A 27,654-nucleotide genomic window follows, 5' to 3' on the forward strand; every position below is an offset into this window, starting at 1 on the left:
TTTCCCCATAGGGTTCGTCCTGGGTAGACAATAATATGTTGTGAGTAGGCTGTAAATGTCTTTGGGACCACTATAGTAGTTCTGCATAGAGTTCCAATTGGTCCTGCAGTAGATTTGATCCGTCAGACAGTTCTGCTTTTTGGAAGTTACCAGTTTGGCCCAGTGGAGAGCCAAATTCCTCTTTGCCAACAAAAGCATCACTAACACAAATTTAATTTTTTTTCAACTTTAGACACTTAATCAGTCCTCATAGGTACCCTCGAGGGTCACATTTCACTTGTTCCAATCCCATATCTGTTAATGTACTGGTAATTTGAGTCCAATATTTTTTAACAATGCCATGCCAGGTGTATAAAATATACCATCACCCCACAGAGCTTGCATTCTCCCGCAGCCCATTTTTTCATAGGTTAGAAGGTGTGAAATAAATTGGGTGCAAATATTTAAAGTGTATTTTGCGCAGATTTCAATTAGCTGTGAGGGTGTGGAGTTATGCACAGCAAAATTTCCAATCTGCCATGTCTGGTAGCCGGTCAAGAACCACATGGCCCCCCCCTCTCCTCCTCCTCCCCCTTCCCCTCCGTGCCTTTTCCGGTGTCTGGCATATCCATCTGCTCATTGTTATACAGGTGAGTAATAAGGTGTCGACACATGGTGACAGTCAGTTGTATCTGCAGTACAGTGAGTTTAGGCGGTTCTTCAGGAATTTAGGGTATAATGCACGCAGTGCCGCTTATAGCCAATATTATATAAATGCCAGTAGTGGTGTGTGAAATAAATACATGGGCCACAAAGGTGCTATTAGTGTAGGCATCTTCCCTGGTCTTCAGGCTTGTGCAAGCAAGTATTTGCAGTGTAGTGTCTCAAGATACCAATATTGCGAGGTGGTATCATAATGGTAACTCCAGGTCATATAAGGGGTGTTTCCCTGCTTGGCTTCCCAGTACCTACCACTCTTTTGTAGGTTGGGTTGTGTTGATTTCAGTGTGTGGTATTCCCTCCCGCTTCTGTTGCAGTAGAGCCTGGAGTGAATAGGGCAGGCATTATCATGTTCCACAGCAGTATGTGGCATATGTAGTCCTGATGTGCATACCATTAATGAGCAAAATAAACCTGTGCGCCCAGGTAGTATAGGTGAAAGTCTGTTGTGTTAAAACTGCCAGCGTATGGGAGTGAGTGTATCCCAGCTAACTGATTGCTTGCCTGCCCATACTAGTGTTAGTAGATGTGCTCTAGGAAGACAGTGGTTATATTAATGATTGGATACAAGAATTTGGTCAGGATCACCATCTTTATAATGGCAATCCTTTTTGCTAGTGACAGGGGCAGCTTTGTCCACCTGGCAACCTGATCTTTTACTTTCTAAATGGCTCTGCAATACTTAAACCTGATGACCAGGGACCAGGTGAGGATCTCAATGGATCCACACCCCCAAGCAATTCACGAGCACCATATAGAGCATCGACCAACAGTTTGTTCAGATGCTGTAAAAGAACAAGAAGTGCAAGGATACTCCCAAAGTTGTGGGGGCTCTCCACCCCCCTTCCTTTTGTAGGTACCAATTCCAAGGGTGTGCCAAAGCTGCCCTGCACACCTCAGACCAATGTAGACCTTTTAGACAACCTGGACTTAACATCAACACGGTCAAGTCCGATCTATAGCCTCTCCAAATGCAACTGTTCCTGAGTGCAGTTCTTGGCACGGTCACCCAGGAAACCTACACCAATCGAGCTTTGATTCAAGCTTTCCAGCTATTGTTGCTTTTTTTTTTTTTTTAAACCAGATCACCATTTAACAGTTAGAGCTGTGATGCACCTCCTCAGGCGAGGCTATACATGCATCCTTTACAAATGTGCCTGGCAGCAAAATGGTCACTGGTAATATCTAGTGCAGATTTGGGGCAGCACCCATCGCCCTTTGCTGTGGTGGAACAGCAGTCTCTTGCAGGGCCGGCACTTTCTTGACCCTCTCCTGCAGTTGACTGTCACCACACATACCTCCATCGTGTATTTGGGTGGAGGATGCATCTCCATGATATGACCATTTAGGGAGTGTGGGCACCTCACTAACTGGGCTTAAACATCACCTACCTGGAGCTGCTAGCTCGCTAGTGCTTTCTTATGCCAGGTACAACACGTGCTAATCCTCATCAGAACAGACAATATGACTGCCATGTACTATCTTCAGAAACATAACCATGCAACCTCAGCAACTGTCCGCGCTAGGGCAGGATATTTGACGTTGGGACCTTCACGAGAAGATAAATTAAAAATATATATTATTAGCAGTATGTAGAAACAAGTCCACAAGTGTGAACTCCACCAGCAAGCCATACTCCCACTCTTCTGTCGTTGGGAGTTCCCTGATGTAGACCTCTTCTCAACAGCAGAAAACACCAAATTCCCAAGCTTCGCCTCCAAATTCCCAGAATCACAGTCCACGGACAATGCACTGTAGATGAATTGGTCAGGCTTATTTGCCTATGCTTTTCCTGCTTTCCCACTCCTCCATACGTGGTTCGAAAATGTATACAACCATCCCTCGTACTGGCGGTTCCCCTGTGGGCCAGACAACCATGGTTCACAGCTCTCCTGGACTGGTCTGTGGTCCCCCACGAGTAGCTGCCCATCGCCCAGACCTTACACAGAACTAGAACACTGTCCGACACCGCAGCCAGCTCAGTCTTGCAATTGGGCTCCAGAAGTCTTGGAATTTAGTTACCGGAATCTGCCTCCAGAATTCATGTCCATCCTTAGAGGCCCACAGGCCCACTACATGCTATGCAGCCAAATTGAAATGTTCATTACTGCAGCTCTAAACGCATTGTCCAATTGAAACCAGTGGTCCAGGTCATAGTCTGTTACCTACTTCATCTATGAACATCAAGTCTTGTTTACAGATCTCTCCGCCCTCTCATGGAACCAGTTGCAGGTTTACCTACAAAATAGAGAACTGTTTTTTACTTACAGTCCCAATCATCAATCCGTTGATGGAAGGACTAAACAAGTTATCCTGCCCATAGTGCCCCTGGTCCCTGTCCGGAACCTCAATGTGGTGCTAATGGGCACTCCTTTCAAACTTCTTCACTTATGCCCTCTTCAGTTTCTCACTTGGAATGTTGCCTTCTAAGTTGTTATAACATCTATCAGATGAAAGGGCAAGCTTCAAGCTCTTAACCTTCAGGAATGTTTCTTCAGAGTCCACACCAGCATTTTAGACCTGTTACTTCCTCAGTTAATGAGTTGTAGCAATTTAAAATGACTTCATCTGAAATATCATCCCTTTTCTGCAGAAATTACCATTGTACGAAAACAAATTAAGATAAATTACTACATAATCTGTTGCCTCGAAGATTCACTAATTACCTTAGTCTTAATACTTATTTGAAAGTGTTGACTTTTGGCATACAGTGTGTTCTCAGAAGTGAGGATGTCAGTGTTTACCAATAGCTAGCTAAATGACAAGTAGAAGGCTGTGCATAGCTGACTTTGGACTATGTGGGACAGTGCTTGAAGCAGGGCCTGGCCGTTGGAAGTGCAAACTAGGCCAGGTGATATATGGCTTGATATAGGGCTTGATCATTAAGACTGCTGCGTGTGGCTGAAGACTTTTGCTGGCATACACTGTTCAAAGTTTGGAATTGTCTGAATAGCTCTTGCTGATATCCCTAGGTGGTGCATACACTCAATGCCTTCAGAGTAGAAGTAACAGTAATTGCAAAGTTGACAATGCCGTTTCCACTTAAAAAGATCATTGCCAGCCCTCCTGGTTGATGTGTGATGAAGACAAGGGGATGTGTTTAATACCAGAAAGTATATATCCAAGCTTTGTAGGCGAGTGTTCCTCTCTGTCTTCAAATTGAATAAAACTATGCAAACTGTGTGGCCTTTTTAACTGCTTCACAATACTATTGGGTGATTAAAGCCCAGCATTGAGAATTTGTATTCTTTTCTTATGCTGGGCTTGATGATGCAATCTTAACCACATTCGATTCAATTGCGGGCTTCAGTCCACTGTGATTCTTGTGTAACCCGAGGTGTACAGAAATGTAAGAAAAGTAAAGGAGTGCTTGTACTTAGAAATACCAATCACTTAATGTGTATTTTTTCTAGTTTCCGAGGATGCATACCAGCATTGTCAGTTCAGAAAGAAGTGGAGAGAAAACTACGTTTCTTGCTTGCAGATTTACCATTGCCGACTTATGTACCAGGAGTGGAGAATATATCTGGAAGTTCTGAAACAAAGAGGAAGACTCAGGCACAGCCCAAAAAACGGCCTAAGTATGTAGGAAAATCACCCTACAAAGACTGGCAAAATACTGAATTTTCTTTGGTCAGTAGGTTTAGATTTTATTCCATGTTCTGATAATCTGTTTTTAATTATTCTATAGAATATGTGGACCACGTTGTGGTGAAATCAGTGAAAACAGTATTGACTGGGGGAAGCGTTGTGTTGACAAGTTTGATATCATCGGTATTATTGGTGAAGGCACTTATGGACAAGTTTACAAAGCCAAGGATAAAGATAAAGGTAGGAGTCGAACTTGATATTTAAAGTACAGCTTTATGAACCATAAACTGTAAAATGATAAGTGAAGACATTTTCAAAGGAAGCAACACAATCAGGAGTATCCGTTCTTCTATATAACAGTGCTGTCCACCAGCATGTAATGATTTATTTAGCTAATATAAACTACCTGGAAGGAAAATTATAATGTAATTGACACATGTTTCACTTGGAAATGCTAGTCTCTGAGCTTCACCGTGTAACTATTTTCTAATCTTTGTGTGTGCTGGACTAACCTAAGAATCTGCTTACAATGAATAACAGTTGAAATAAACTAAAAATTTGACTGACTTTTGCAGATGGTGTGCATTTACCTAAACATAGCCTCTTGCAGTTTATTCAAATTTGTAAAACATCCTTAAAAAAAGACTAATCTAGTCAAGACCTTGCAGGCCAGCCCTTGTGCTGAATTCTTAAGTACTGCCAACAGACCGTGTCAGAGCTCAGTTTTCTCAGTTCCGTGCCTACCTCTCCAGCCCAGACATTTTCGTTGAATTCTGGGACTTTTGGTCCTGGTTCTGTAATTGATAAAATATGGCTACAAGTTGCATGCATGCAGTGGGGGAGAAAACAGACAGAATAAGATCCTCATTTGTGGGACTGGGAAACTTGAGAACTTTGCTTTAGTCTCCTAGAAAAAATGTAAGCGATTCCCTGGTTGGATTTTCCCTTTAGCACTACCACCCCAAAACTGTGAGCTTTCGCTGTATAGTTCAGTGGCACACAAGTGGCGCTAGAAATCCAAAAAGTGTTCAATACTCTAGACTGGAAGTACATGCTCAGTGTACTAACAAAGGATGGGGTTTAGGCCACAGTTGTTGGCCATCTATCTGAAACTACTATATATAGACTTGTTTGGGTTAATTCCAGAGGTATTGCATCTGCTAAATAGACCATAGAGAGTGGTGCACGATGTTCCTTCCCACCCTTGCTATTCTCATTGATGTATGAACCATCATACTTCCAGATGTGGCAAGTGCTGAGGAGACACAGTGCACATGAAATCAATGTACACGCCATCACTTAATTATAACTTAGCCAACCCATATATTGATCCATGTGTTATAGGAATTGGAGTGGTGCGACAGAGCCTCCGGATTGCGCATTAACAAGGTTATAACAGTACAATATCCTTTCAGGATGCTAGTGATAACTGCCCTTGCAGAACTCCAGAGTAAAGTAGTACTCTTAAAATATGTAGGGTGCATGTAGGCCGCAGTGCCCCTGTGTGGTTCTAGACTACACTTGCCGGTGTTTATTATTGGCAGAACTACAGTGGCAGTTCTGTTGCACAGTAGACGTTTATGGAGCTAGACAGTTTGCTGATCTTATTTAGATGGGCAGGAAAAAAGAAGGGTCTGGCTGGATAACTCAAATATGAATAGAGGAGGACGGCCTTAACCTGGCCAAACCTGAGTTGTAATATATCACAACACAATTGCAAGATGCAATGAAATAGTGCAAGAAGGTATATAATTGGGAGAAAAGCTGAAACCAGTCAATAACCCTTAGAGTGAAGAAGGATGGCCATACCAGTGGAGTCGTGGTCCCAGGAGAAGAGTTAGTTTCCTTCATTGAAGGAGAGACTGCATTTGTGGTGAGTTTCTCCAGTGCACAAAACTGACCAGAACAGCTAGGGAGGTATGGATGGAGTCAGATTCTTGACCTCTTGAATCTCCCCGACACCAGAATAGATTGGGAAAAGTTGAAATGGCTCACTTGTGCTTAGCACAACCAAAACAGCATATTACTGGAACCCTAAAATCATCTCCTCAACGCATTGAAGTCTGCTTTATTTATTTTTTCATGCCGTTCGCGGATCCGGACTTCTCTCCCAGGAGCACATTTTCCTTCATAATACGTTTTCTTCAGGTCCAGAGGATGTCAAACCAGGGAACATCAGGATTTAAGCAGTGGCAATGCTGCTTCAAGAAAATGTTTCTTTTGATAACCCCACAAGGTTTTCTTGTGTATCTAGGGCCGAAGCACACTCCAGATCATGGGAAAAGAGGAACATCTTGCTTATCTAGGCAGTCAAACAGGCCAAGATGTTCATGGTGAAAGCCTGAAGCCGGTCCACATCTAGGTCATGCTCCAGATCTACTTGCTCGCCATTTATTTATAAATCATCCAAGAGACCAAAGGACAGATAACGAGAAGTATGTGAGGAGGGATTCCTTGATGTCGAGATGTCACTCCTACAACAGCTCCACTACTAGCAGGATAGGCTTCAGGCCTGTAACCGAAGCTTGTTGATGTTACTGTTGTGCAGGCCAGGGGACACTGTACCTCCCAGGGCAGTACTCATGTTGATGCTGCACAATTTGCAGCCTTCACTCATGCAGTGCTGGTTTTATTCCACCATGCGCCGCATGGAGTAATCCGGTCAATCAGGTGGGCTTCTGGTGGCAGATATTCCCTAGGTGCAACTCTGTATTGCACAGCTTTACCCTAGAGCTGTTATCGGCCCCAGCTGGCATCATGCCTCCACCAAAGGGCTTGCCAGTGACACCTCCTTCAAAATTCTAGAGGCTCTGCACCTGGAGTGTTCTAGATGCCAGGTGGTAGTCTGTGACTCAGATCAGATCCAGATATCTGAAATAGTGAGAGACAACCATAGTTAAAGGGGGGGAGGCACAATCTTTTCCCTTCTGCGAACACTGATGCTACTAGTTTTTTGGTTCCCAAAAACAAGTGACATTGATACCTCCCCAGAATTTAACATGGTGTGTGCTCTGGGGCTTTTGTTGAAAGAAGCTGTATTGAGAGAGACTGCTGAGGTACTAGAGCTGCCCTTGCCTGTGGACAAAAACAAGGCGACCATTCTCCATGAAATTTTGCAGCCAGAAACCTCATTCTTGAAGCCCTTGTTCCCATTCAGTTAAGCTTTAATGAAGCCCTTTCTAATCACATGGGGCAAGCTGTCATATGCCTAGGAAGGGAAGCAGCAGGTTGCCAACTGCCACTGCCCAATACTTGGTGCCCAAAGGGCCACTGGAATTTTGTGGTAGGGGAAGAGCAAATTATGCAGCAGGCACACCTCTCCCTCAGTTCAAGCTCTAACATTCCACACCGCAGCAAAAACAATTTTTACATAGTACAGTGGATGCAGCAGGGGCGGCTCCTCCATAATGGCGGAGGAGCACCACACCCCCCTCTCCCCCCCTTTCCAGCAGCAGAAGCTACAAAACCATTAAAAGAATAAGATAATAAACTATATTATCTTATTCTTTTAATGGGGCGGGCCACAGGGTTGACAAGCAGCGAGGGGGGAGTGTGCAGCACTCCCCTTCACTGCGTATATATGTTTGGCTGGCTGTCTCAGGCCGGCCAAACATACTTGTGCAGTGTGCTCTAGCCAGCCTGGCAACACAGTTGCTAGGCTGGAGAGAGCTGGCACAGGCTCCTAGTCTGCCTGGGAGTGCCCTGGTTGGGTGCTCTCAGCTAACCCTGCGAGACAGAGGAGAGAAGTGAGATAAGTGTTTGGTTTTTAAAAATCTATTTGATTGATTATCCCAAATAATCCCCCCAAACACCTCACCAGCCCCAGCACACCACCCCACCCCTTTTACACCTGCAGGCCGCTCCTGGGATCCAGGGATCATCATGGCTAACACTGCTACCACCTTCCTCCTTCTCCCCCTCTCCTAAAATGCTTTACCTGCAAGTGCAGCTAATCGTAGGAGGGTGTCGTGCCACGTTGGGAATAAGGCTGACCCCTGTGTCCTACAGGTAGTAGAACATGGCAAGAACTTTCCAGGAGGTTCTCCCTTCAATCTCCCATCACCTCAGACTAGCATACTTCTGTCCTGCAGCAAGTGGTTCCTTGATTCTTAGCGAAGACACTAGGACTATTCATGATGCACCAGATTGGTTGGTGATATTACTCCTTTTCCATTCTTATGCTGAAGGAATGCAATGGATCTGCAAGTCTTTAAATTCCTTCCACCACAAGGGTAAGTTAAAGATGCTGTCCTTTGCACTTTGCACTACATGTTTGCATTCCACCTGTTTGCTTTAACCTCATAACCGCCTGTCTTTGCTACGGCAAAGGTGGTGGTCATGGTAAAGCTCTGCTGTACAGTTTGGGTTTTCCATCACCCAAGCGCTTAAATTGCGCTTGGATATCTCAGTGCCTTCTGTTCCTCTGGCTGGATATGACTGCTCTCAAGGCCTTCCTGCCTCCCCAGAGAATTTGGGACATTCACGATGAATCTGATCTTCTAGTAGGTGGCTATTCCTGCTTGGTTGGTCCAGACCTACTTACACCCTGTGTTATGAACATCACCAGCCTGTGAGTGGTACTTCTGAGAATAGTGGTCTCAACACTTAAGCAGACAAACACCATCTGGATTTCCCTGGAGGCAACAGTAAATCTTTGGTGGTGGTCAGTAACTGGGTACCTTGTTTATGGGAAATTCTTCTGTTCTCCTCTAACTCTGCCGGGTGCTTCCAATCTCTGGTGAGGCACTCATCTAAAGGCCTTGGTTCTATGAGAACTTCAGTTGAGACTTAAGCAGAGATGTTATATCTGTCTACTTGAACTTTGGGCTATCCACCTGGTGCTGAAGGAGTTTTTGTCTTCTATCCGTGGGTTGTCAGTTCAGGTCCTTGGAGACACCTCTTGACTATGTCGTACACCAACATGTAGGATAGCTTGGACTCTGGAAGTGCTGAGACTGTGGGATTCAACTTAGCTTCATGAGGTCTGTCTGGTCGTCAATCATCTGGGGCAGTGGTTACACACTCAAACTCACTCTCTCTCTCTCTCTCTCTCTCTCTCTCTCTCTCTCTCTCTCTCTCTCTCTCTCTCTCGCATTCTCTCTCTCTCTCTCTCTCGCATTCTCTCTCTCTCTCTCTCTCTCTCGCATTCTCTCTCTCTCTCTCTCGCATTCTCTCTCTCTCTCTCTCTCTCTCTCGCATTCTCTCTCTCTCTCTCTCTCTCGCATTCTCTCTCTCTCTCTCGCATTGTCTCTCTCTCTCGCATTCTCTCTCTCTCTCGCATTCTCTCTCTCTCTCGCATTCTCTCTCTCTCTCTCGCATTCTCTCTCTCTCTCTCGCATTCTCTCTCTCTCTCGCATTCTCTCTCTCTCTCTCGCATTCTCTCTTGCATTCTCTTTCTCTCTCGCATTCTCTTTCTCTCTCGCATTCTCTTTCTCTCTCTCGCATTCTCTTTCTCTCTCTCGCATTCTCTTTCTCTCTCTCGCATTCTTTCTCTCTCTCGCATTCTTTCTCTCTCTCGCATTCTTTCTCTCTCGCATTCTTTCTCTCTCGCATTCTTTCTCTCTCTCGCATTCTTTCTCTCTCTCGCATTCTTTCTCTCTCTCTCGCATTCTTTCTCTCGCTTTCTCTTTCTCTCTCGCTTTCTCTTTCTCTCTCGCTTTCTCTTTCTCTCTCGCATTCTCTTTCTCTCTCGCATTCTCTTTCTCTCTCGCTTTCTTTCTCTCTCTCGCATTCTTTCTCTCTCGCATTCTTTCTCTCTCTCGCATTCTTTCTCTCTCTCGCATTCTTTCTCTCTCTCGCATTCTTTCTCTCTCTCGCATTCTCTCTCTCTCTCGCATTCTCTCTCTCGCATTCTCTCTCTCTCTCGCATTCTCTCTCTCTCTCGCATTCTCTCTCTCTCTCTCTCTCTCTCTCTCTCTCTCTCTCTCTCTCTCTCTCTCTCTCTCTCTCTCTCTCTCTCTCTCTCTCTCTCTCTCTCTCTCTCTCTCTCTCTCTCTTTTAGAACATCTTCCTCCACTGGATCACTCTTGTTCTTAACCTTTTTGCCTCTTGCAAAAACAAACGTTGCCTGCTCTTGTGTGCGGTCCAGTTCTCTTTGCAGGGAGCCTTGGTAGATGCATTTTGCCTAAGATGGAGTTTTCTCCTGCACCATGCATTTTCTCCCATCCTTACGCTTCCTCGAGTGTTGAGGAAGTTGAGACTAGAACCTGTACAGATGGTCTTGGCCACACTGGATTCCACGTGGGGCGTGTTATAAAGATCTGTTTTGCATGCTCCTGTGTCAATGACTTCCTCTCAGGTCCAGTGACCTTTTGCACAATGGGGAGGCGGAGTTCAGGCTGTATTCCCCAATCTTCATAGCCTCCACGTTCATGCTAGGAAGTGGAGCTCAGCAATTTGTGTTCTTTTGATTTAACTGCCGAGTTGGTGGCCATCACCTTATCAGCACGTTATCCCGCCACCAAATTAGTTTATTCTAGACATTTGTCCTGTTTTGTTAGTGGGTGCGCACAGGAAGAGGTTGATCCAAAAGGCACACTTTAAGAAGATATGTTGCTCTTCTGCATTTATTAGCTTGCCAAGGTTTTGCAGTGAGCACTGCAAAGGGTATTTTTCAGACCTTCCTTTGTTTGCCCATCAGCCACCATTATTAACCCCTCACCCCCATCAACTTAAAGTCCCTTAAGGTGATCACTTTCATGTTTCCAACTTTGTCTTTAATAGTGCCACAGTGGGGCCTTAACTTCGTGCTCAGGTTTTTGAAGGGGTCTCTGTTTGAGCCAATGCATAGCTGCCCTTTGTGGCTCTAGATGTGCCATTACCTAGGCTCAGCAAATTAGCAAGCTACAGGGCTTGTGTCCATCCTCCGTTTTCTTCTTTTAATGTGGAAAGACTGGTTTTGACAGCAAAAGGCCAATTTCTTCCATATGTGTGACTATTATATGTGGGTTAGGATGCCATCCTACCTATGTTTTACTGCCTCACAGCACATTAATAAGGAATACAAGCTCCACCATGTTGTATCCCTGCAGGACAATGGAGTACGTGGACCAGACCCAGGAATACAAAATCACTAATGAGCTTTTTATTGGTAATATTGGTGCTAGGAAGGGCAGGGCCAGTCATAAGAGAACTTTTTGCAGGTGACTAGTGTTGTGCACTAAGCTCTGCTATACACTTCTCAGGAAGGAGCTAGCTTGGAGTGAATTAGGGCAAATCCCACCAGGACGAAGGCCACTTTGTCAGCATTAGCCAGGGGTGTTCCTGTTCTGTACATCTCGTGTTTTGGAAGGGTGCCGGATCCACACCTTCACAAGCAGCCTTGATTCTGAAGTCTATAGGCATAGCCACTTTCCTAGATCTGGTAGGACCCTGGTTCCATTTGGGGAATCCCAGGCCTGCCTGGTAAAGATAAAGGAGTAGAGAAATGCCCATCAGACAGATGTGTATTGCTGCACTCTTGTGAGCTGGGCAAGACACACTGGAGTTGTGCTCACCCTCTGTACTTCAAAAAGGTGCATTTTGATTCAGTGATAGATCATAAGGATAGGTCCTGGACACATCCCAAGTGAGAAATTGAGAGGATAAATGAATCATAAACAGTAGAACTGGGAGCCGGGGTTAACCTTTTGATGCACATATGACCGTGGCTGACATACAGGTGTGATTTCTAGTTGCTCAATGGTTTGTGTTGTGGGATTATAAGCTTTGAAGTCTCTCCTACTGTGACAGACCGCTTTTCCAAGATGAAGTGACAGAACAGTGTACACTTCAAAAGAAGCAGGTCACCATCATTAAACTTCAAACACCCAAATCATATTTGGGGCCTGGAAATGGACTGTAAGTGTGGTAAAGCACGTTATGGCCCACTTAGAGCCCCCATTTTTAAAAGCACACTTTACCTTAGCATTTCTTTTCTACTGGTAACCTTTTACATGGCTTTTCATTCATGCTATAATGTACTGAAAAATCACTGTACTTGTTTCTTGTAAGTGGTGATGCCATCTTGTCTATAAACACCATCAAAGGCTGAACGCGATGCCCTAAGTATTATGATTGTCCATGGAAACAGCTCTACATTTGCTGACATATAAAGTTGAGCCTGCATCTCTGAAACAGTGTGGCACGAACAGTACTTGTGTTATAGAAATGGCCTCTGCTCCATTATCAGCAGAGGAGCACTTCCACAGGGTTTATCCTGGAATGCGGCACGTATTGTCCGAGATGCAGCCTGGGTGACTCGGATGCTGATTCTGACCTCTACCCTGCACAGGAGATATTTGCCTGCATCACACCATGCATCTTCCCCAAGTATAGGGGGTCGGGCTGTCCCAATATATCTGGCAGCGGCTACTCCAACTATGCTCTCGTTAGTATAGTTAGTAATAGATAGGAGTGTATCAACACAACTGTTTCTTTTAATCAATTTTTGTAATGCTGGTTACCATGCTTTGTCGTGTTTGCCTAATAATCGCAGCTCATGTTTTTTTAAGCAAGAATAACAGTGTTGTAATAAAGGACCGAAAAGCCATTTTTGCATCTTTCTTGTGTCTCATCTTGGGTACTGTGAGTGGCAATGAAACAGTAGATCTGTTTCCAGGGTTTCCTTAGTGGTCTGAGTAGTTATGTTTGAAGTTGCATAGCCCATCTGGTATTATGGGGGTTCAGATAGGACTCTGAGATATCTTGGAATTTAGTCAACATTTCCTGATGGTATATGTGTAATGAGTCTCTATACTCTGTCATTAAAGTTGACAAGATGCACTGTCCTAATTGATTCAAAGGAACCGTATAACAATGCGCCACCAACATCCTAGATCAAGTACTTACTAATGGGTCTCTTAAGTAGTTTTTAAGTACCCAAGTGCTTCCATCTCACCTTTATACGGAGTCGTCCGTGGTGTTGGAGATTAACCCTCCTCAACTTTATAGGAAACCCTTGTGTTCGATGGCAGTTGTGGCTGTAGATACACATGCTTCTGCATACTCCTGCTATCTGTTAGGTCCAGAGTGGTGCCAGTTGTTTTTCTTCAAAGTAGTCTTTCAAGTCATGAGATGGAATGACTCTTCTTCTCTGTGCTATTGGGCATGGGCACTAACTCCTTCGTTAGATTGTTTTCTGGCTGCTGTTGGGTTCAGACGTGTGTGCCTCCGCTCTGTCTTTTTCTCTGTTTGTTACAGATTCTATCGATCTTTTTCTGTTCCACCGGTATTGTATTCAACTACGCATTTCTACCTCTGTGCTCACTACATTTTGGTTGGTTCGGGCTTCGACCAACTGCTCTTCTGGGCATTAGTGCCCATCTTCGACCTACCTTCTGCGTGGCTCCAGCATTGATGGAAATGGTTCCTGATGAAACTTATACCATGTCGTTTCTGACCTCATGCCACGCTAAGTAATCGCACACCGATCAACACCTCATGTGCACTCTTTGCCTCTGTCCAGACTACTGTGAGGTCGACTGTGATGCCTGCAAGTCGTTTAGACCCAAGAAGACCCTTAGGGATTGGAGGGCGTGGCAACTTGAGATGCCACAAAAGGCTTCCGCGACACACTGGATCTCTTAAGTAAAGAACTAACCGAGGAAGAGCCAGAAGCCCAGGAGGTGGAAGCAGTTTCCATTGAGGATTCGGACTCCTACGTGGATTTCGACATCAACAGCTGGGAACTTTCTACTACCCAGTGTGTGGAAGTTGTGGCCCCTGCTCTCCCACAGAAATCCTTCAAGAAGGCCCTACTTGCCCACCTTAGAGTTCGCCGGTCCACCACTGCCTCAAGTCCATGGTCAGCACTGAAAGACTGTTATGGCTGCCCCGCCTTTGGGCTCAGTGTTAAAAATTGCCACAAAGGCTAAAGCCTCAGCCTCGACCCCTGCCCCTCAGATCGAGAAATGGTTTTGGTGTTGATCCAAACCTCAGGGCTGATCCAGAAGCACATGCCTTTGGTGCTGGGGGGGTCAGTGGGCCCACCTGATGATGCATATCAATGGAATGCTTACAATCCAGATCCCAGCACTCCCAATGACCCAGATCTTTATCCTGCTCGCCCCTCACCTCCAGAAGATACTAGAACAAATAGTAACAAAGGTGGCGATATTCCACAATGTACAATTTCAGAAAGAATCCACAGAACAATACTTTTTTTGTTTGACACTCTCTCCTCAACGCATAGGGACAGTAATTATCGTCCCATGCTTAGACATGCAGAAGGTAGTTTTAAAGAACCTGTCTGCTCAATAGTGATCACCTCTCAGGTGTATAAGAAGTATACAGTGGCCCCTTTGGACCCCCTTTACATAAGCACAGGTACTACTAGACTCTGTAGTTGCCACCATCGCCCGTAAGTGGGCTAAGAGTCAGGCAACTGGGTACTCTGATCCCCCAGAAAAGGAGAGCAAACGTATTGAAACCATCAGAGAGAGTAGCAACACAAGCCACAAATCACTGGTGCATTGCTAATTCTTAGGCCCTTTTACCCCAGTACGAGAGGGCACATTGGGTTGAGGTGGAGGGATTGCTGCAATATCTCCCTGAAGAACAACGGAAACGGGGACAGTAATTTGTCTATGAAGGCCATATTACTAATAACTCCATGTTCGATGGCATCTGTCGCTGTAGATACGCATGTTCTGCAATAGCTCGCCATCTGGTGTTGGGCCGGAGTGTTACAAGTTGTTTTTCTTCGAAGAAGTCTTTCGAGTCACGGGACCGAGTGACTCCTCCTTTTGTCTCCATTGCGCATGGGCGTCGACTCCATCTTCGATTGTTTTTTTTCCGCCATCGGGTTCGGACGTGTTCCTGTCGCTCCGAGTTTCGGAACGGACAAAATAGTTAATTTCGGAAGATTTTCGTCGGTATTGTTGCGTTCGGGATCGGCGTACTTAGATTCAACACCGCATCGAAGATCGAAGAGCTCCGGTGCCCTTCGGGGTAGTTTTTCGATCCTCCGTCGGGGCCTGGTCGGCCCGACCGCGTGCTGAGGAACGCCGATGGAACGGACCCCGTTCCGTTTCTGCCCCAAATGCCACAATAAATACCCCTACACAGACCAACACTTGGTCTGCAACCTGTGCCTGTCACCTGAGCACAGCGAAGACACCTGCGAGGCCTGTCGTGCGTTCCGGTCCCGAAAAACACTCCGAGACCGTCGAGCCAGAAGACTTCAAATGGCGTCCGCACCGACAGCCCGACGGGAGTTCGAGGAACAGGAGGAGGAAGGTACCTTCTCGATCCAAGACTCAGACTCCGAAGGATTCGACGATACACAAACCGTGAGTAAGACGTCGAAAAACACACAGAGAAACATTTACAAGGCCCAGGGGACGCCACTGCCACCAGGCCATGGCTCGACCCATAAATTCGGTGACCGACCGTCGGCACCGAAAAAAGGCCAAAACAGTGCCGAGATCGTCCGACTCCGGTCGAGACACCGGCACGCAGCCTTCTCGGGACCGAGAAAGTGCTGGAAACAAGCCTCGACACCGAGATACCGGTGTGGACACGGCTCGACGCCGAGACAGCGGCACCGAAACAGATCGACGCCGAGAGGTTTCGGCCCCGAAAAGGAAAAAAGTCACCTCGGAGCCGAAAAAACACGCAGACAAAGTTTCGACGCCGAAACAAACTGCAAGCGACCCAGCTTCAGGCTCTTATACAGAAGAGCACTCGCTAACCTCCCAAATGCAAAAGCATAGGTTTGAGGAAGAGCTACAAGCAACTGATGTGGACCATACGCAAAAGCGTATCTTCATTCAGCAGGGGACAGGAAAAATAAGCACCCTTCCCCCCATTAGGAGAAAGAGAAGGTTGGAGTTCCAGACGGAACAAGCACCACAACCAAAAGTGGTTAAAAGAATTACACCACCACCCTCTCCTCCGCCCGTGATTAACGTTTCACCAGCACAAACTCCATCTCACTCCCCAGCTCACACCACCATGAGCCAGGGTGACCAAGATCAGGACGCATGGGACCTATACGACGCCCCAGTGTCAGATAACAGCCCGGAGGCCTACCCTACAAAGCCATCTCCACCAGAAGACAGCACCGCGTACTCTCAGGTGGTGGCTAGAGCAGCACAATTTCATAACGTAAGCCTCCACTCAGAACAGGTCGAGGATGATTTCTTGTTCAACACACTCTCCTCCACCCACAGCTCCTACCAAAGCCTGCCTATGCTCCCTGGTATGCTCCGGCACGCAAAAGACATATTTAAGGAGCCGGTCAAAAGTAGGGCAATCACACCACGGGTGGAAAAGAAGTATAAGCCGCCTCCTACGGACCCGGTTTTCATCACTACACAGCTGCCACCAGACTCTGTTGTTGTAGGAGCAGCTAGGAAAAGGGCCAACTCTCACACATCTGGAGATGCACCACCCCCAGATAAAGAAAGCCGCAAGTTCGATGCAGCTGGTAAGAGAGTCGCAGCACAAGCTGCAAACCAGTGGCGCATCGCGAACTCCCAGGCACTACTTGCGCGCTATGACAGAGCCCACTGGGACGAGATGCAACATCTCATTGAACATCTGCCCAAGGACTTCCAAAATAGGGCGAAACAAGTGGTTGAGGAGGGACAGACCATCTCCAACAACCAGATACGTTCCTCCATGGACGCTGCAGATACAGCTGCACGGACAATTAATACATCTGTAACTATCAGACGGCATGCATGGCTCCGAACGTCTGGATTTAAACCAGAGATTCAACAAGCAGTTCTCAATATGCCTTTTAATGAAAAAGAACTGTTCGGTCCAGAAGTGGACACAGCGATTGAGAAACTCAAAAAAGATACGGACACTGCCAAAGCCATGGGCGCACTCTACTCCCCGCAGAGCAGAGGGAATTACAGCACATTCCGTAAAACGCCCTTTCGAGGGGGGTTTCGGGGTCAAAGCACACAAGCCAGCACCTCACAAGCAACACCGTCCACTTACCAGGGACAGTATAGAGGAGGTTTTCGGGGACAATATAGAGGAGGGCAATTCCCTAGAAATAGAGGGAGATTTCAAAGCCCCAAAACCCCTACTACTAAACAATGACTCACATGTCACTCACCCCCTCCACACAACACCAGTGGGGGGAAGAATAGGTCATTATTACAAAGCATGGGAGGAAATCACTACAGACACTTGGGTTCTAGCAATTATCCAACATGGTTATTGCATAGAATTTCTACAATTCCCTCCAAACATACCACCAAAAGCACAAAATTTAACAACACACCATTCCAATCTCCTGGAGATAGAAGTGCAGGCACTATTGCAAAAGAATGCAATCGAATTAGTGCCAAACACACAAATAAACACAGGAGTTTACTCACTGTACTTTCTGATACCAAAGAAGGACAAAACGCTGAGACCAATCCTAGACCTCAGAGTAGTGAACACTTTCATCAAATCAGACCACTTCCACATGGTCACACTACAAGAAGTATTGCCATTGCTAAAACTACACGACTACATGGCAACTTTAGACCTCAAGGATGCTTATTTCCATATACCAATACACCCATCTCACAGGAAATACCTAAGGTTCGTATTCAAAGGAATACATTACCAATTCAAGGTACTGTCTTTCGGATTAACAACCGCACCAAGAGTCTTTACCAAATGTCTAGCGGTAGTCGCTGCACACATAAGAAGGCAGCAAATACATGTGTTCCCATATTTGGACGACTGGCTAATCAAGGCCCATTCGTTCATACAGTGCTCAAATCACACAAATCAGATCATACAAACCCTCTTCAAACTCGGGTTCACCGTCAATTTCACAAAATCCAAAATTCTGCCACGCAAGGTACAACAATACCTGGGAGCCATAATAGACACATCAAAGGGAGTAGCCACTCCAAGTCCACAAAGAATTCAAAATTTCAACACCATCATACAACGCATGTATCCAACACAAAAGATACAGGCAAAGATGGTATTACAACTCCTAGGCATGATGTCATCATGCATAGCCATTGTCCCAAACGCAAGACTGCACATGAGGCCCTTACAACAATGCCTAGCATCACAGTGGTCTCAAGCACAGGGTCACCTTCTAGATCTGGTGTTAATAGACCGCCAAACTTACCTCTCGCTTCTATGGTGGAACAACATAAATTTAAACAAGGGGCGGCCTTTCCAAGACCCAGTGCCACAATACGTAATAACAACAGATGCTTCCATGACAGGGTGGGGAGCACACCTCAATCAACACAGCATACAAGGACAATGGAACGTACATCAAACAAAACTGCATATCAATCACCTAGAACTGCTAGCAGTTTTTCAAGCACTAAAAGCTTTCCAACCAATAATAGTTCACAAATACATTCTCGTCAAAACAGACAACATGACAACAATGTATTATCTAAACAAGCAGGGAGGGACGCACTCCACGCAGTTAAGCCTGCTAGCACAAAAAATTTGGCATTGGGCAATTCACAACCAAATTCGCCTAATTGCACAGTTTATACCAGGGATACAAAATCAACTCGCAGACAATCTCTCTCGAGATCACCAACAGGTCCACGAATGGGAAATTCACCCCCAAATTCTGAACACTTATTTCAAACTCTGGGGAACACCTCAGATAGATTTGTTTGCGACAAGGGAGAACGCAAAATGCCAAAACTTCGCATCCAGGTACCCACACAAACAATCCCAAGGCAATGCCCTATGGATGAACTGGTCAGGGATATTTGCTTACGCTTTTCCTCCTCTCCCTCTCCTTCCTTCCCTGGTAAACAAACTCAGTCAAAGCAAACTCAAACTCATATTGATAGCACCAACTTGGGCAAGGCAACCCTGGTACACAACGCTGCTAGACCTATCAGTGGTACCCTGCATCAAATTGCCCAACAGGCCAGATCTGTTGACACAGCACAACCAAAAGATCAGACACCCAGATCCAGCATCGCTGAATCTAGCAATCTGGCTCCTGAAATCCTAGAATTCGGGCACTTACAACTTACCCAAGAATGTATGGAAGTCATAAAACAAGCAAGAAGGCCATCCACCAGGCACTGCTATGCAAGTAAATGGAAGAGGTTTGTTTGCTACTGCCATATTAATCAAATACAACCATTACACACAACTCCAGAACATGTAGTGGGTTACTTGCTTCACTTACAAAAATCTAACCTGGCTTTCTCTTCCATTAAAATACACCTTGCAGCAATATCTGCATACCTGCAAACTACCTATTCAACTTCCCTATATAAAATACCAGTCATTAAAGCATTCATGGAGGGCCTTAGGAGAATTATACCACCAAGAACACCACCTGTTCCTTCATGGAACCTAAATGTTGTCCTAACTAGACTTATGGGTCCACCTTTTGAACCCATGCACTCCTGCGACATACAGTTCCTAACCTGGAAGGTGGCATTTCTCATCGCCATTACTTCCCTGAGAAGAGTAAGCGAGATTCAGGCGTTTACTATACAGGAACCTTTTATACAACTACACAAAAATAAAGTCGTCCTAAGGACCAATCCTAAATTTTTGCCAAAGGTTATTTCACCGTTCCATCTAAATCAAACAGTGGAACTTCCAGTGTTCTTTCCACAGCCAGATACCGTAGCTGAAAGGGCACTACATACATTAGATGTCAAAAGAGCATTAATGTATTACATTGACAGAACTAAAAACATCAGAAAGACTAAACAACTCTTTATTGCATTTCAAAAACCTCACGCAGGAAACCCAATTTCAAAACAAGGTATAGCCAGATGGATAGTTAAATGCATCCAAATCTGCTACCTTAAAGCTAAACGACAGCTGCCCATTACACCAAGGGCACACTCAACCAGAAAGAAAGGTGCTACCATGGCCTTTCTAGGAAACATCCCAATGCAAGAAATATGTAAGGCAGCCACATGGTCTACGCCTCACACATTCACCAAGCACTACTGTGTAGACGTGTTATCCGCACAACAAGCCACAGTAGGTCAAGCTGTATTAAGGACATTATTTCAGACTACTTCCACTCCTACAGGCTGATCCACCGCTTTTGGGGAAATAACTGCTTACTAGTCTATTGCAGAACATGCGTATCTACAGCGACAGATGCCATCGAACTGAAAATGTCACTTACCCAGTGTACATCTGTTCGTGGCATCAGTCGCAGTAGATTCGCATGTGCCCACCCGCCTCCCCGGGAGCCTGTAGCAGTTTGGAAGTTACCTTCAATTATTTATATATGTATCATCTCAACCTTAAATAGGTGCATACTTAGTCACTCCATTGCATGGGCACTATTACTACAATTCAACTCCTACCTCACCCTCTGCGGGGAAAAACAATCGAAGATGGAGTCGACGCCCATGCGCAATGGAGACAAAAGGAGGAGTCACTCGGTCCCGTGACTCGAAAGACTTCTTCGAAGAAAAACAACTTGTAACACTCCGGCCCAACACCAGATGGCGAGCTATTGCAGAACATGCGAATCTACTGCGACTGATGCCACGAACAGATGTACACTGGGTAAGTGACATTTTCATTATTGCTCCCTTGTTGCAGCAGACACAGCAGCCTAGAGGATCAACACCAATATCCTCTTGAGAAGGCATGCTTGGCTTAGGTGTTTCAGCTTCAAGCCAGAGGTCTAACAGACAGTCTTAAACATTCCGTTTGATTAGGAGCACCTTTTTGGGCCGCAAGTGGACACAACTACACAAAATAAACAAGAACACTGACACGGCCAAGGCCATGCGTGTCTTACAAAGTCTCACAAGAGGTTCCTTTCAATGCTCAGGGAATAGGCTAACACACAAATCCTCCACTGCAGGGGCTTCCACGTCCCAACACAAGCAGCCTCAGTCCTCTTACGGTAGAGGCTACTTTAGAGATCCTACAGGGGGACAAATAACAAAGTAAGAGGGGAACGTGCTGCCACATGCGATCCACCTCTGCCAAACAGTGACTACGTACACGTCCCACGACCACCCAACACCTGTTGAGGGAAGACTCCAACGCTTTCATTCTGTCTGGGACATCATCCCCACGGAGCAATGAGTCCTTTCCATTATTCTGCATAGCTATTGTCTGGAGCTTATTACCACACCCCCCAACATTCCCGCTTGCACCAACAAGTTATTGCAGGAAAACCTATCACTTCTCAAGCAAGAGGTTCAATCCCTTCTTCTCAAAGAGGCCATGGAACCATTTCCCTTGCAACAACAAGGTTTAGGAGTATACTCCCCATACTTCCTGATCCCCAAATGTAGGAAAGTAACCTTTTTCTAGCGTGGTTTTCTGGACTTAATGTGTGCATGGACGCCATTTTAGGCATGTATTGGACATAGGTCTCTTCCTGTGTCCAGCTATATTATGGTAACTCCGAACCCAGGCATGTTTGGTATCGAACATATCGGAATCATACCCCAGTGCTGTTGCAAGTATTGGAAGTATGGTTCCATTAATTTTGAGGACTTCTTAGAGGACCCCCAGCATTGCTACCACCAGTCTTACAGGGTTCTCCAGGCAGCCCAAACTACTGCCACCCCCAGACAGGTTCCTGCCCTCCTGCTTGATCTGATCCAGCCCAGGAAGGCAGAACAAAGGATTTCCTTTGGGAGAGGAGGAAAGACTCGCTCCCTTTGGAAATAGGTGTGACTGGCTTGGGCGGGGTTGCCTCCCCCAGCCACTGGTATGCTTTGAAGGGCACACTTGGTGCCCTCTGTGCATAAACTAGACCACACCGGTTCAGGGACCCCCAGTCCCTGCTCTGGCATGAAACTGGACAAGGGAAAGGGGAGTGACCGCTCCCCTGTCCATCACCACCCCAGGGGTGGTGCCAGGGCTCCTCCAGAGGGTCCCTGGGTTCTGCCATCTTGTTTCCAAGGTTGGCAGGGAACTCTGGGATCATCAGAGTGGCCTGTCCAGGCAGGTGACGTCGGAGCCTCCCTCCTGATAGGTGCTTACCTGGTTAGGTGACCAATCCCCCTTTCAGGCCTATTTAGGGTCTCGCTCTTGGGTGGGTCCTAAGATCCAGTGTGCAAGATTGCAGCAGAACTCCTCTGCAACCTTCACTTCGACTTCTCACCACTGGAACCGCGACTGGACCTCCCAGGAACCGACAAAGCTGCAGATCCACGAGGAAGGCTCTTTGGCAACTTTGTTTCCAAGACTCCTGCCAGCTCTGCAACATGTCCCCCGACCGTGCATCCTCAGAAGACAGCAACCCTTCAGCCTGCACAGGAAAGAAGAAGGAATCTCCCTTGGGGTGAAGAAGTCAGTCCCCTGCATCCTCAGGCACCTAACGCAACCACGACTGGCTGCGTGGATCCCCTCTCCTGCTGAGCTGCGTGGATCATGCATCACAGGTGGTGGTCTGGAGTGGTCCCCTTGGTCCTCTCTACCAGCTGTCAAACTTTTGTGGAGGTAAGCCCTTGCCTTCCCACACAGGACAAGTACCCCTGTGCACCGCGTCTCTTGCAGCTGCCAAGACTTTTTGCATCTCCTCCAAGGGATCTTCAGGCGACCTGCAGCTCCAGCTCCCGGCACTCCTTCGTGCGAAGCACAGCCCCGTGCATGGTTCTTCTGCGGTGTGAGCTCTCCTTTTGTAGTGCTGTGTGGGCTCCTTTCTGCACCTTTTGTGTCCTCGTCCTATGGGACTCTTGTTGGTGCTGCCTGGGCTTCTGTGGGCTCTTGTGATCTCTGAGAGCCTCCTGTGACTTCTGTCCTGGGTCGAATCCTCCTGCACCTTGCTGGTCCCTGGCAGCTCCACTTTCCTCCAACCACGAAGATTGCCTTTGCCAAGGCTTGCTGGAGGAATCGGGGCACGCAACCCAGTCTGCAATCTTCTACCCAGTGTGGGACATCACCACACACCAGGCCAGCTTGCTATACCAAAAAGGACAGGTCTCTCGCACCATTTCTGAATTTCTGGATCTTAAACAAATACATCCAATCAAAACACTTTCGCACTCTTCAGGGTGTCATTCTACTTCTGGAGCACCTTTATGACAGCTCCTAATCTAAAGGACGCTTACTTTCACATATCAATCCATCCTGCTCAGCGAAAATATTTAGGATTCGTCATTGCAGGCAAACATTATCAATACTAAAATCCTTCCGTTGGGGGGAATACTGCACCTTGGTGTTTACAAAATGCTTAGCAGTGGTCGCAGCGCACCTGCGAAGGCAAAATGTCCACATGTTTCCTCACTTGGACGATTGGATCATCAAAACCAGTACACTTCATCACTGTCAACAGCACACTCGGCTAACAGTGGATTACCTTCACAAACTAGGATTCATTCTCAGCTTTCCCATCTCCAGCCTATAGAAGTCCAACCTTACTTGGGGACAATATTGAGCACACACTTAGGGTTAGCATACCCCAATCCTGCTCGTTTTCAGACCCTTCTGCCTCAGTTCCAGGAAAACCAATCTTGTACAGTAATCATGTGTGTCTTGGGGATGATGGCTTCTTACATTGCCACAGTTGTCCAAGTGAGATTACACATATGTCCCGTACAGCAGTGCCTATCTCGCCAGTGGTCTCAGTCACAGGGTTACCTCGAAGATGTATTGTTGTAAGACCTCCAAATTCACTGTTCTCTGAAATGGTGGAGCACCAACAACCTCTTGAAGAGGGGGGCCTTTTCTACACCTTGTTCCTCACAGCACACTAACCACAGACTCATCATGGACGGCTTAGGGTGCTCATCTCCAAGACTTGACAGTTCAAGGTCTCTGGGATGCCAAACGGTCTCTTCATATTAACTGCCTGGAGCTTCAGGTGGTATTCCTAGCACTGAAAGATTTCCTTCTTCACCTTTCACATAAAGTTTCCCTAGTCCAAGTGGACAACATGAAGGCCATGTTTTACTTACAAAAGAAGAGGGGGTCGTGGAGAGCATGGTCTTCACAATTATCTCACTTGTCTCAAACCAAAGAGAAGTGTGCTCTTCACCACCATATGTTGGCGGAATATCTCCCAGGAACATTCAACAACTTTGCAGACAACAAGTCCACAAGTGAAAACTCCACCAACAAGGCCTCCGCTCATACTTCATAAACTCGGGGGACCTTCACATAGACCTTTTTGCCACAACAGAATAGGCAAAATGCCAAATTTCACCTCCAGGTAACCACATCCACTATCCAAGGGCAACTGTCTATAGATGAGTTCTTCGGGGATATTTGGCTATGCTTTTCCACCTCTCCCTCTCATTCCTTTTCTGGTTCACAAACTCAAGCAAACATCTCTCACCATGATCCACGTGGGTATGACAGCCTTGGTTCACCACACTTCTGGATCTCTCAGTAGTCCCACATGAGACACTTCTCAACAGACCGGACCTTCTTACCCAGAATTAAGGACAAATCCGACATCCAGACCGCAAGTCATGCAACCTTGCAAAATGGTTCCTGATGTCAGAGTTTAGCTACTTTGGTTTGTTTACAGAATGTATAGACATTCTCAAGGAAGCATGCAGACTACCACTTGAGCCTGCTGTGCTGCAAAGTGGAAACTTTTTGTTTGCAACTGCCAACCTGAACACATTGATCTGATAAAAGCCACATTACAAGAAATTGTTGGCGATCTGCTTCTTTTGCAGAAAACAAAGCTTGCTTACACTTCCATTTGCTTGCATCTCACAGCAGTAGCTGCATATGTCCAACATGGACAACATATCTCACTATTCAGAATTCCAGTAATTAAAGCTTTCATGGAAGGACTCTGAGTGATTCCCCCTTGTGGAACCTTAACATTGTACTCACTAGACTCATGGGTTCCCTATTTAAGCAGCTTCACTCAGGCTCACTTAACTTTCTCTCGGGGGAAGTTGCTTTCTTAGTTGCCATAACTTTATTCAGACTTGTTAGTGAGCTTCAGGCACTAACCTTAGAAGAAACTTTCTTCCAAATTCATAGACAGAGTAGAACTAATCCTAAATTTCTACCTAAAGGGGTTTAGTGGTTTCCAGATCTAAACTCTGTATGTCTAATGAAGTTTTTCCCACAACCAGATTCTGTTGCGAGAAGAGCTCTTCAAACCCTAGATGTCAAAAGAGCACTTGTGTACTACATAGACAGAACTAAAACTTTTGAAATGTAAACCACTCTTTGTAAACTTTTTCTCTGCCTCATAAAGGCAACCCAATCTCCAAATCAGGCATAGTCAGATGGATAATCCCATTTATTCAAACTTGCTACTCTAAGGTCAAAAGGCCTTTACCTGTTTCTCCTAGAGTACACACCACTTGTAAGAAGGGAGCTACTATGGTCTTTCTTTGAAACATACCCATAGCTGACATTTGTAAAGCAGCTACGTGGTCTACACCTTCACTAAGCACTACTGTGTGGATGTTTTCACATGCCAACAAGCCAGTGTAGTTCAGGCTGTGCTACGTATATACGTTTCCAGTCGACTGCAGCTTCACAGGCTAGCCACTACTTTTAAGGAGGGACTGCATTACAGTCTGTGCAAAGCATGTGCATCGACACCCACACATGCAATAGAATGGATTGTCAATTTTCCTGCTAGCATCTGTTCGTGGCATGTAGTGCTGTAGATTCACATGCATCCTCACTCCTCTCCCGATGCCTATGGCCATTGCAGTTGGACTTTGTGTACATAGATATGTATTTTACATTTATCATGGGCATCTTTTTTCTCTTACACATGGGTTTCCACTCCTTTTTCACCTGTCTGCGAGAAAACAATCTAACAGAGGAGTCTATGCCCATGCACAATATCACTGAGAGGAGTCACTCGCTTCTTTGAAGAAAAACAACTTAAATATATCTGAACCAAACACTAGATGGCAGGATTATGCAGAACATGTCGATCTACAACATTACATGCCACAAACTGTTACTTACAAGGTAACAATTCTTTAGTTTGTAAGTTGTTCAAGCTTGAACCTTTAAAAGACTCACCCCACTATAGTCTCTGAATCCTGTTCTTTAAAATGGTAAATGTAGTTAAAATAACTGCAAGAAGCTGTCGCAACATGTTTGACATGACAGGGACTCCCTAACACCAGGAGGGGGCGGGGTTACCTTTGTGGTAGAAGCTCATAAAGCGCATAAATGCAAAATTTTGTATTTGAGTCAATTTTCCTGCAGTAGACACAAACACACAAACATTTAATGCAACCACTGTGATGGTGCCACGTAATAAATACAGACCACTTCACCACTTAGAAATACCATTGATGTATCGGGAACATCTGTTTGTTCCAAGGCGTCCTTCCACATGCACTGTTAAACTTGAGACTGGGTTCTCCTCGGTAATGATGGGGTAACCTGGTCTCTCTTCACCGACTACAACCATACCCATAGCAACATTAAATGCTGGTGAACTCTGTACCCTATATAATAGGTTGGTCCGGCTATCCAGATGTACAAGTTTGGTATGCAAACGAGAACGACTGCCCCAGCTAGGCCTGTTTGGGCTGTCTTTCCACTGTTAGCTGTGTCTTCAGTTAGTTCCATCACTGTTGATACGATTATGGGGAAGTTTCCCACTAGACGGGAAGGAAGTCCGTTCTGGATTGCTCAAAAAAACATTCTGCTTAATCAGCGTTTCCCCTTACGGGACCCCAGAATAAACTTGGGATTCTTACTATGTGCCTTCCACTTTGTATGGTTCCTACTATTGAAGATTGTGCCACCTGGGTACTGTCTTTGCTGCTGTAAATACATAACTCATGGTACATCATCAATAGCTGTTTTGCCAAAGGTGCTAAGACAGATTCAAAATGAATATGGGCTGCTTCTACCTTGGGTTTGGGAATAAAATTAATTGGCTATTTTGCCACAGTTTACTCAAATATATAAAGTAATGTTAAAGGGGAGGCAGTGGTGCAGGAGTACGCCAACGACTTGCACAAGTTCCTGTACAAGATCAGGAATGCAAGTTGCCGAAACTGATTGGGGACACCGATACAGCTATAGGTCAAGATAATTTAGGGTGCCGCCTAAAAAGCCACAGCTTAAAGGCAGATCTGACCAAGATAGTTCCAGCAGGTAGCAGAGTCCTCTAAAAACTGCTGGGACAAACCAATAAAAAAGGGTAAAACAAAAACACACAGTGGATCTCTGCAGCCAGAGCCCACTGAAAAGTGTTACAACTTTTGTACCTGTGATAAACCTAAAGAGCCTAATAGATATCAGTATATAAATACACCCACTTCTCGTTCTCTTCAGCAATCATCAGGCAAGGACATGGAGAGAGTAGGTTGGTCTCAGTGCAGGCATGAAGAGTATATGAAACCGAAGACAAACTCTCAACACCCATCTGACATAATTTAAAAGGAAAAGAAACTTCCACAAAAAAAAAACAATTTAAAAAGAATAAAGTGGCACGTATTTCTGTAAAATATGCCACAAATACGGAGTACACTCCTTCTGAACTTGACT

The 27,654-nt window shown here is 45.8% G+C and overlaps 1 protein-coding gene across 2 annotated transcripts in view; it reads left to right on the forward strand.

Moving 5' to 3' along the window:
• CDK13 (cyclin dependent kinase 13) overlaps positions 1–27,654 on the forward strand; it is a 626,606-nt gene that overhangs the window by 234,385 nt on the left and 364,567 nt on the right. For both annotated transcript variants that reach the window (XM_069215885.1, XM_069215880.1), the window contains exons 5-6: positions 4,113–4,280; positions 4,391–4,530. In XM_069215885.1, coding sequence (XP_069071986.1) covers positions 4,113–4,280; positions 4,391–4,530 — 308 coding nt within the window. The remainder of the gene's footprint in view (positions 1–4,112; positions 4,281–4,390; positions 4,531–27,654) is intronic.

This window comes from Pleurodeles waltl, chromosome 2_1, assembly GCF_031143425.1.
Source record: "Pleurodeles waltl isolate 20211129_DDA chromosome 2_1, aPleWal1.hap1.20221129, whole genome shotgun sequence".
Lineage (NCBI taxonomy): Eukaryota > Metazoa > Chordata > Amphibia > Caudata > Salamandridae > Pleurodeles > Pleurodeles waltl.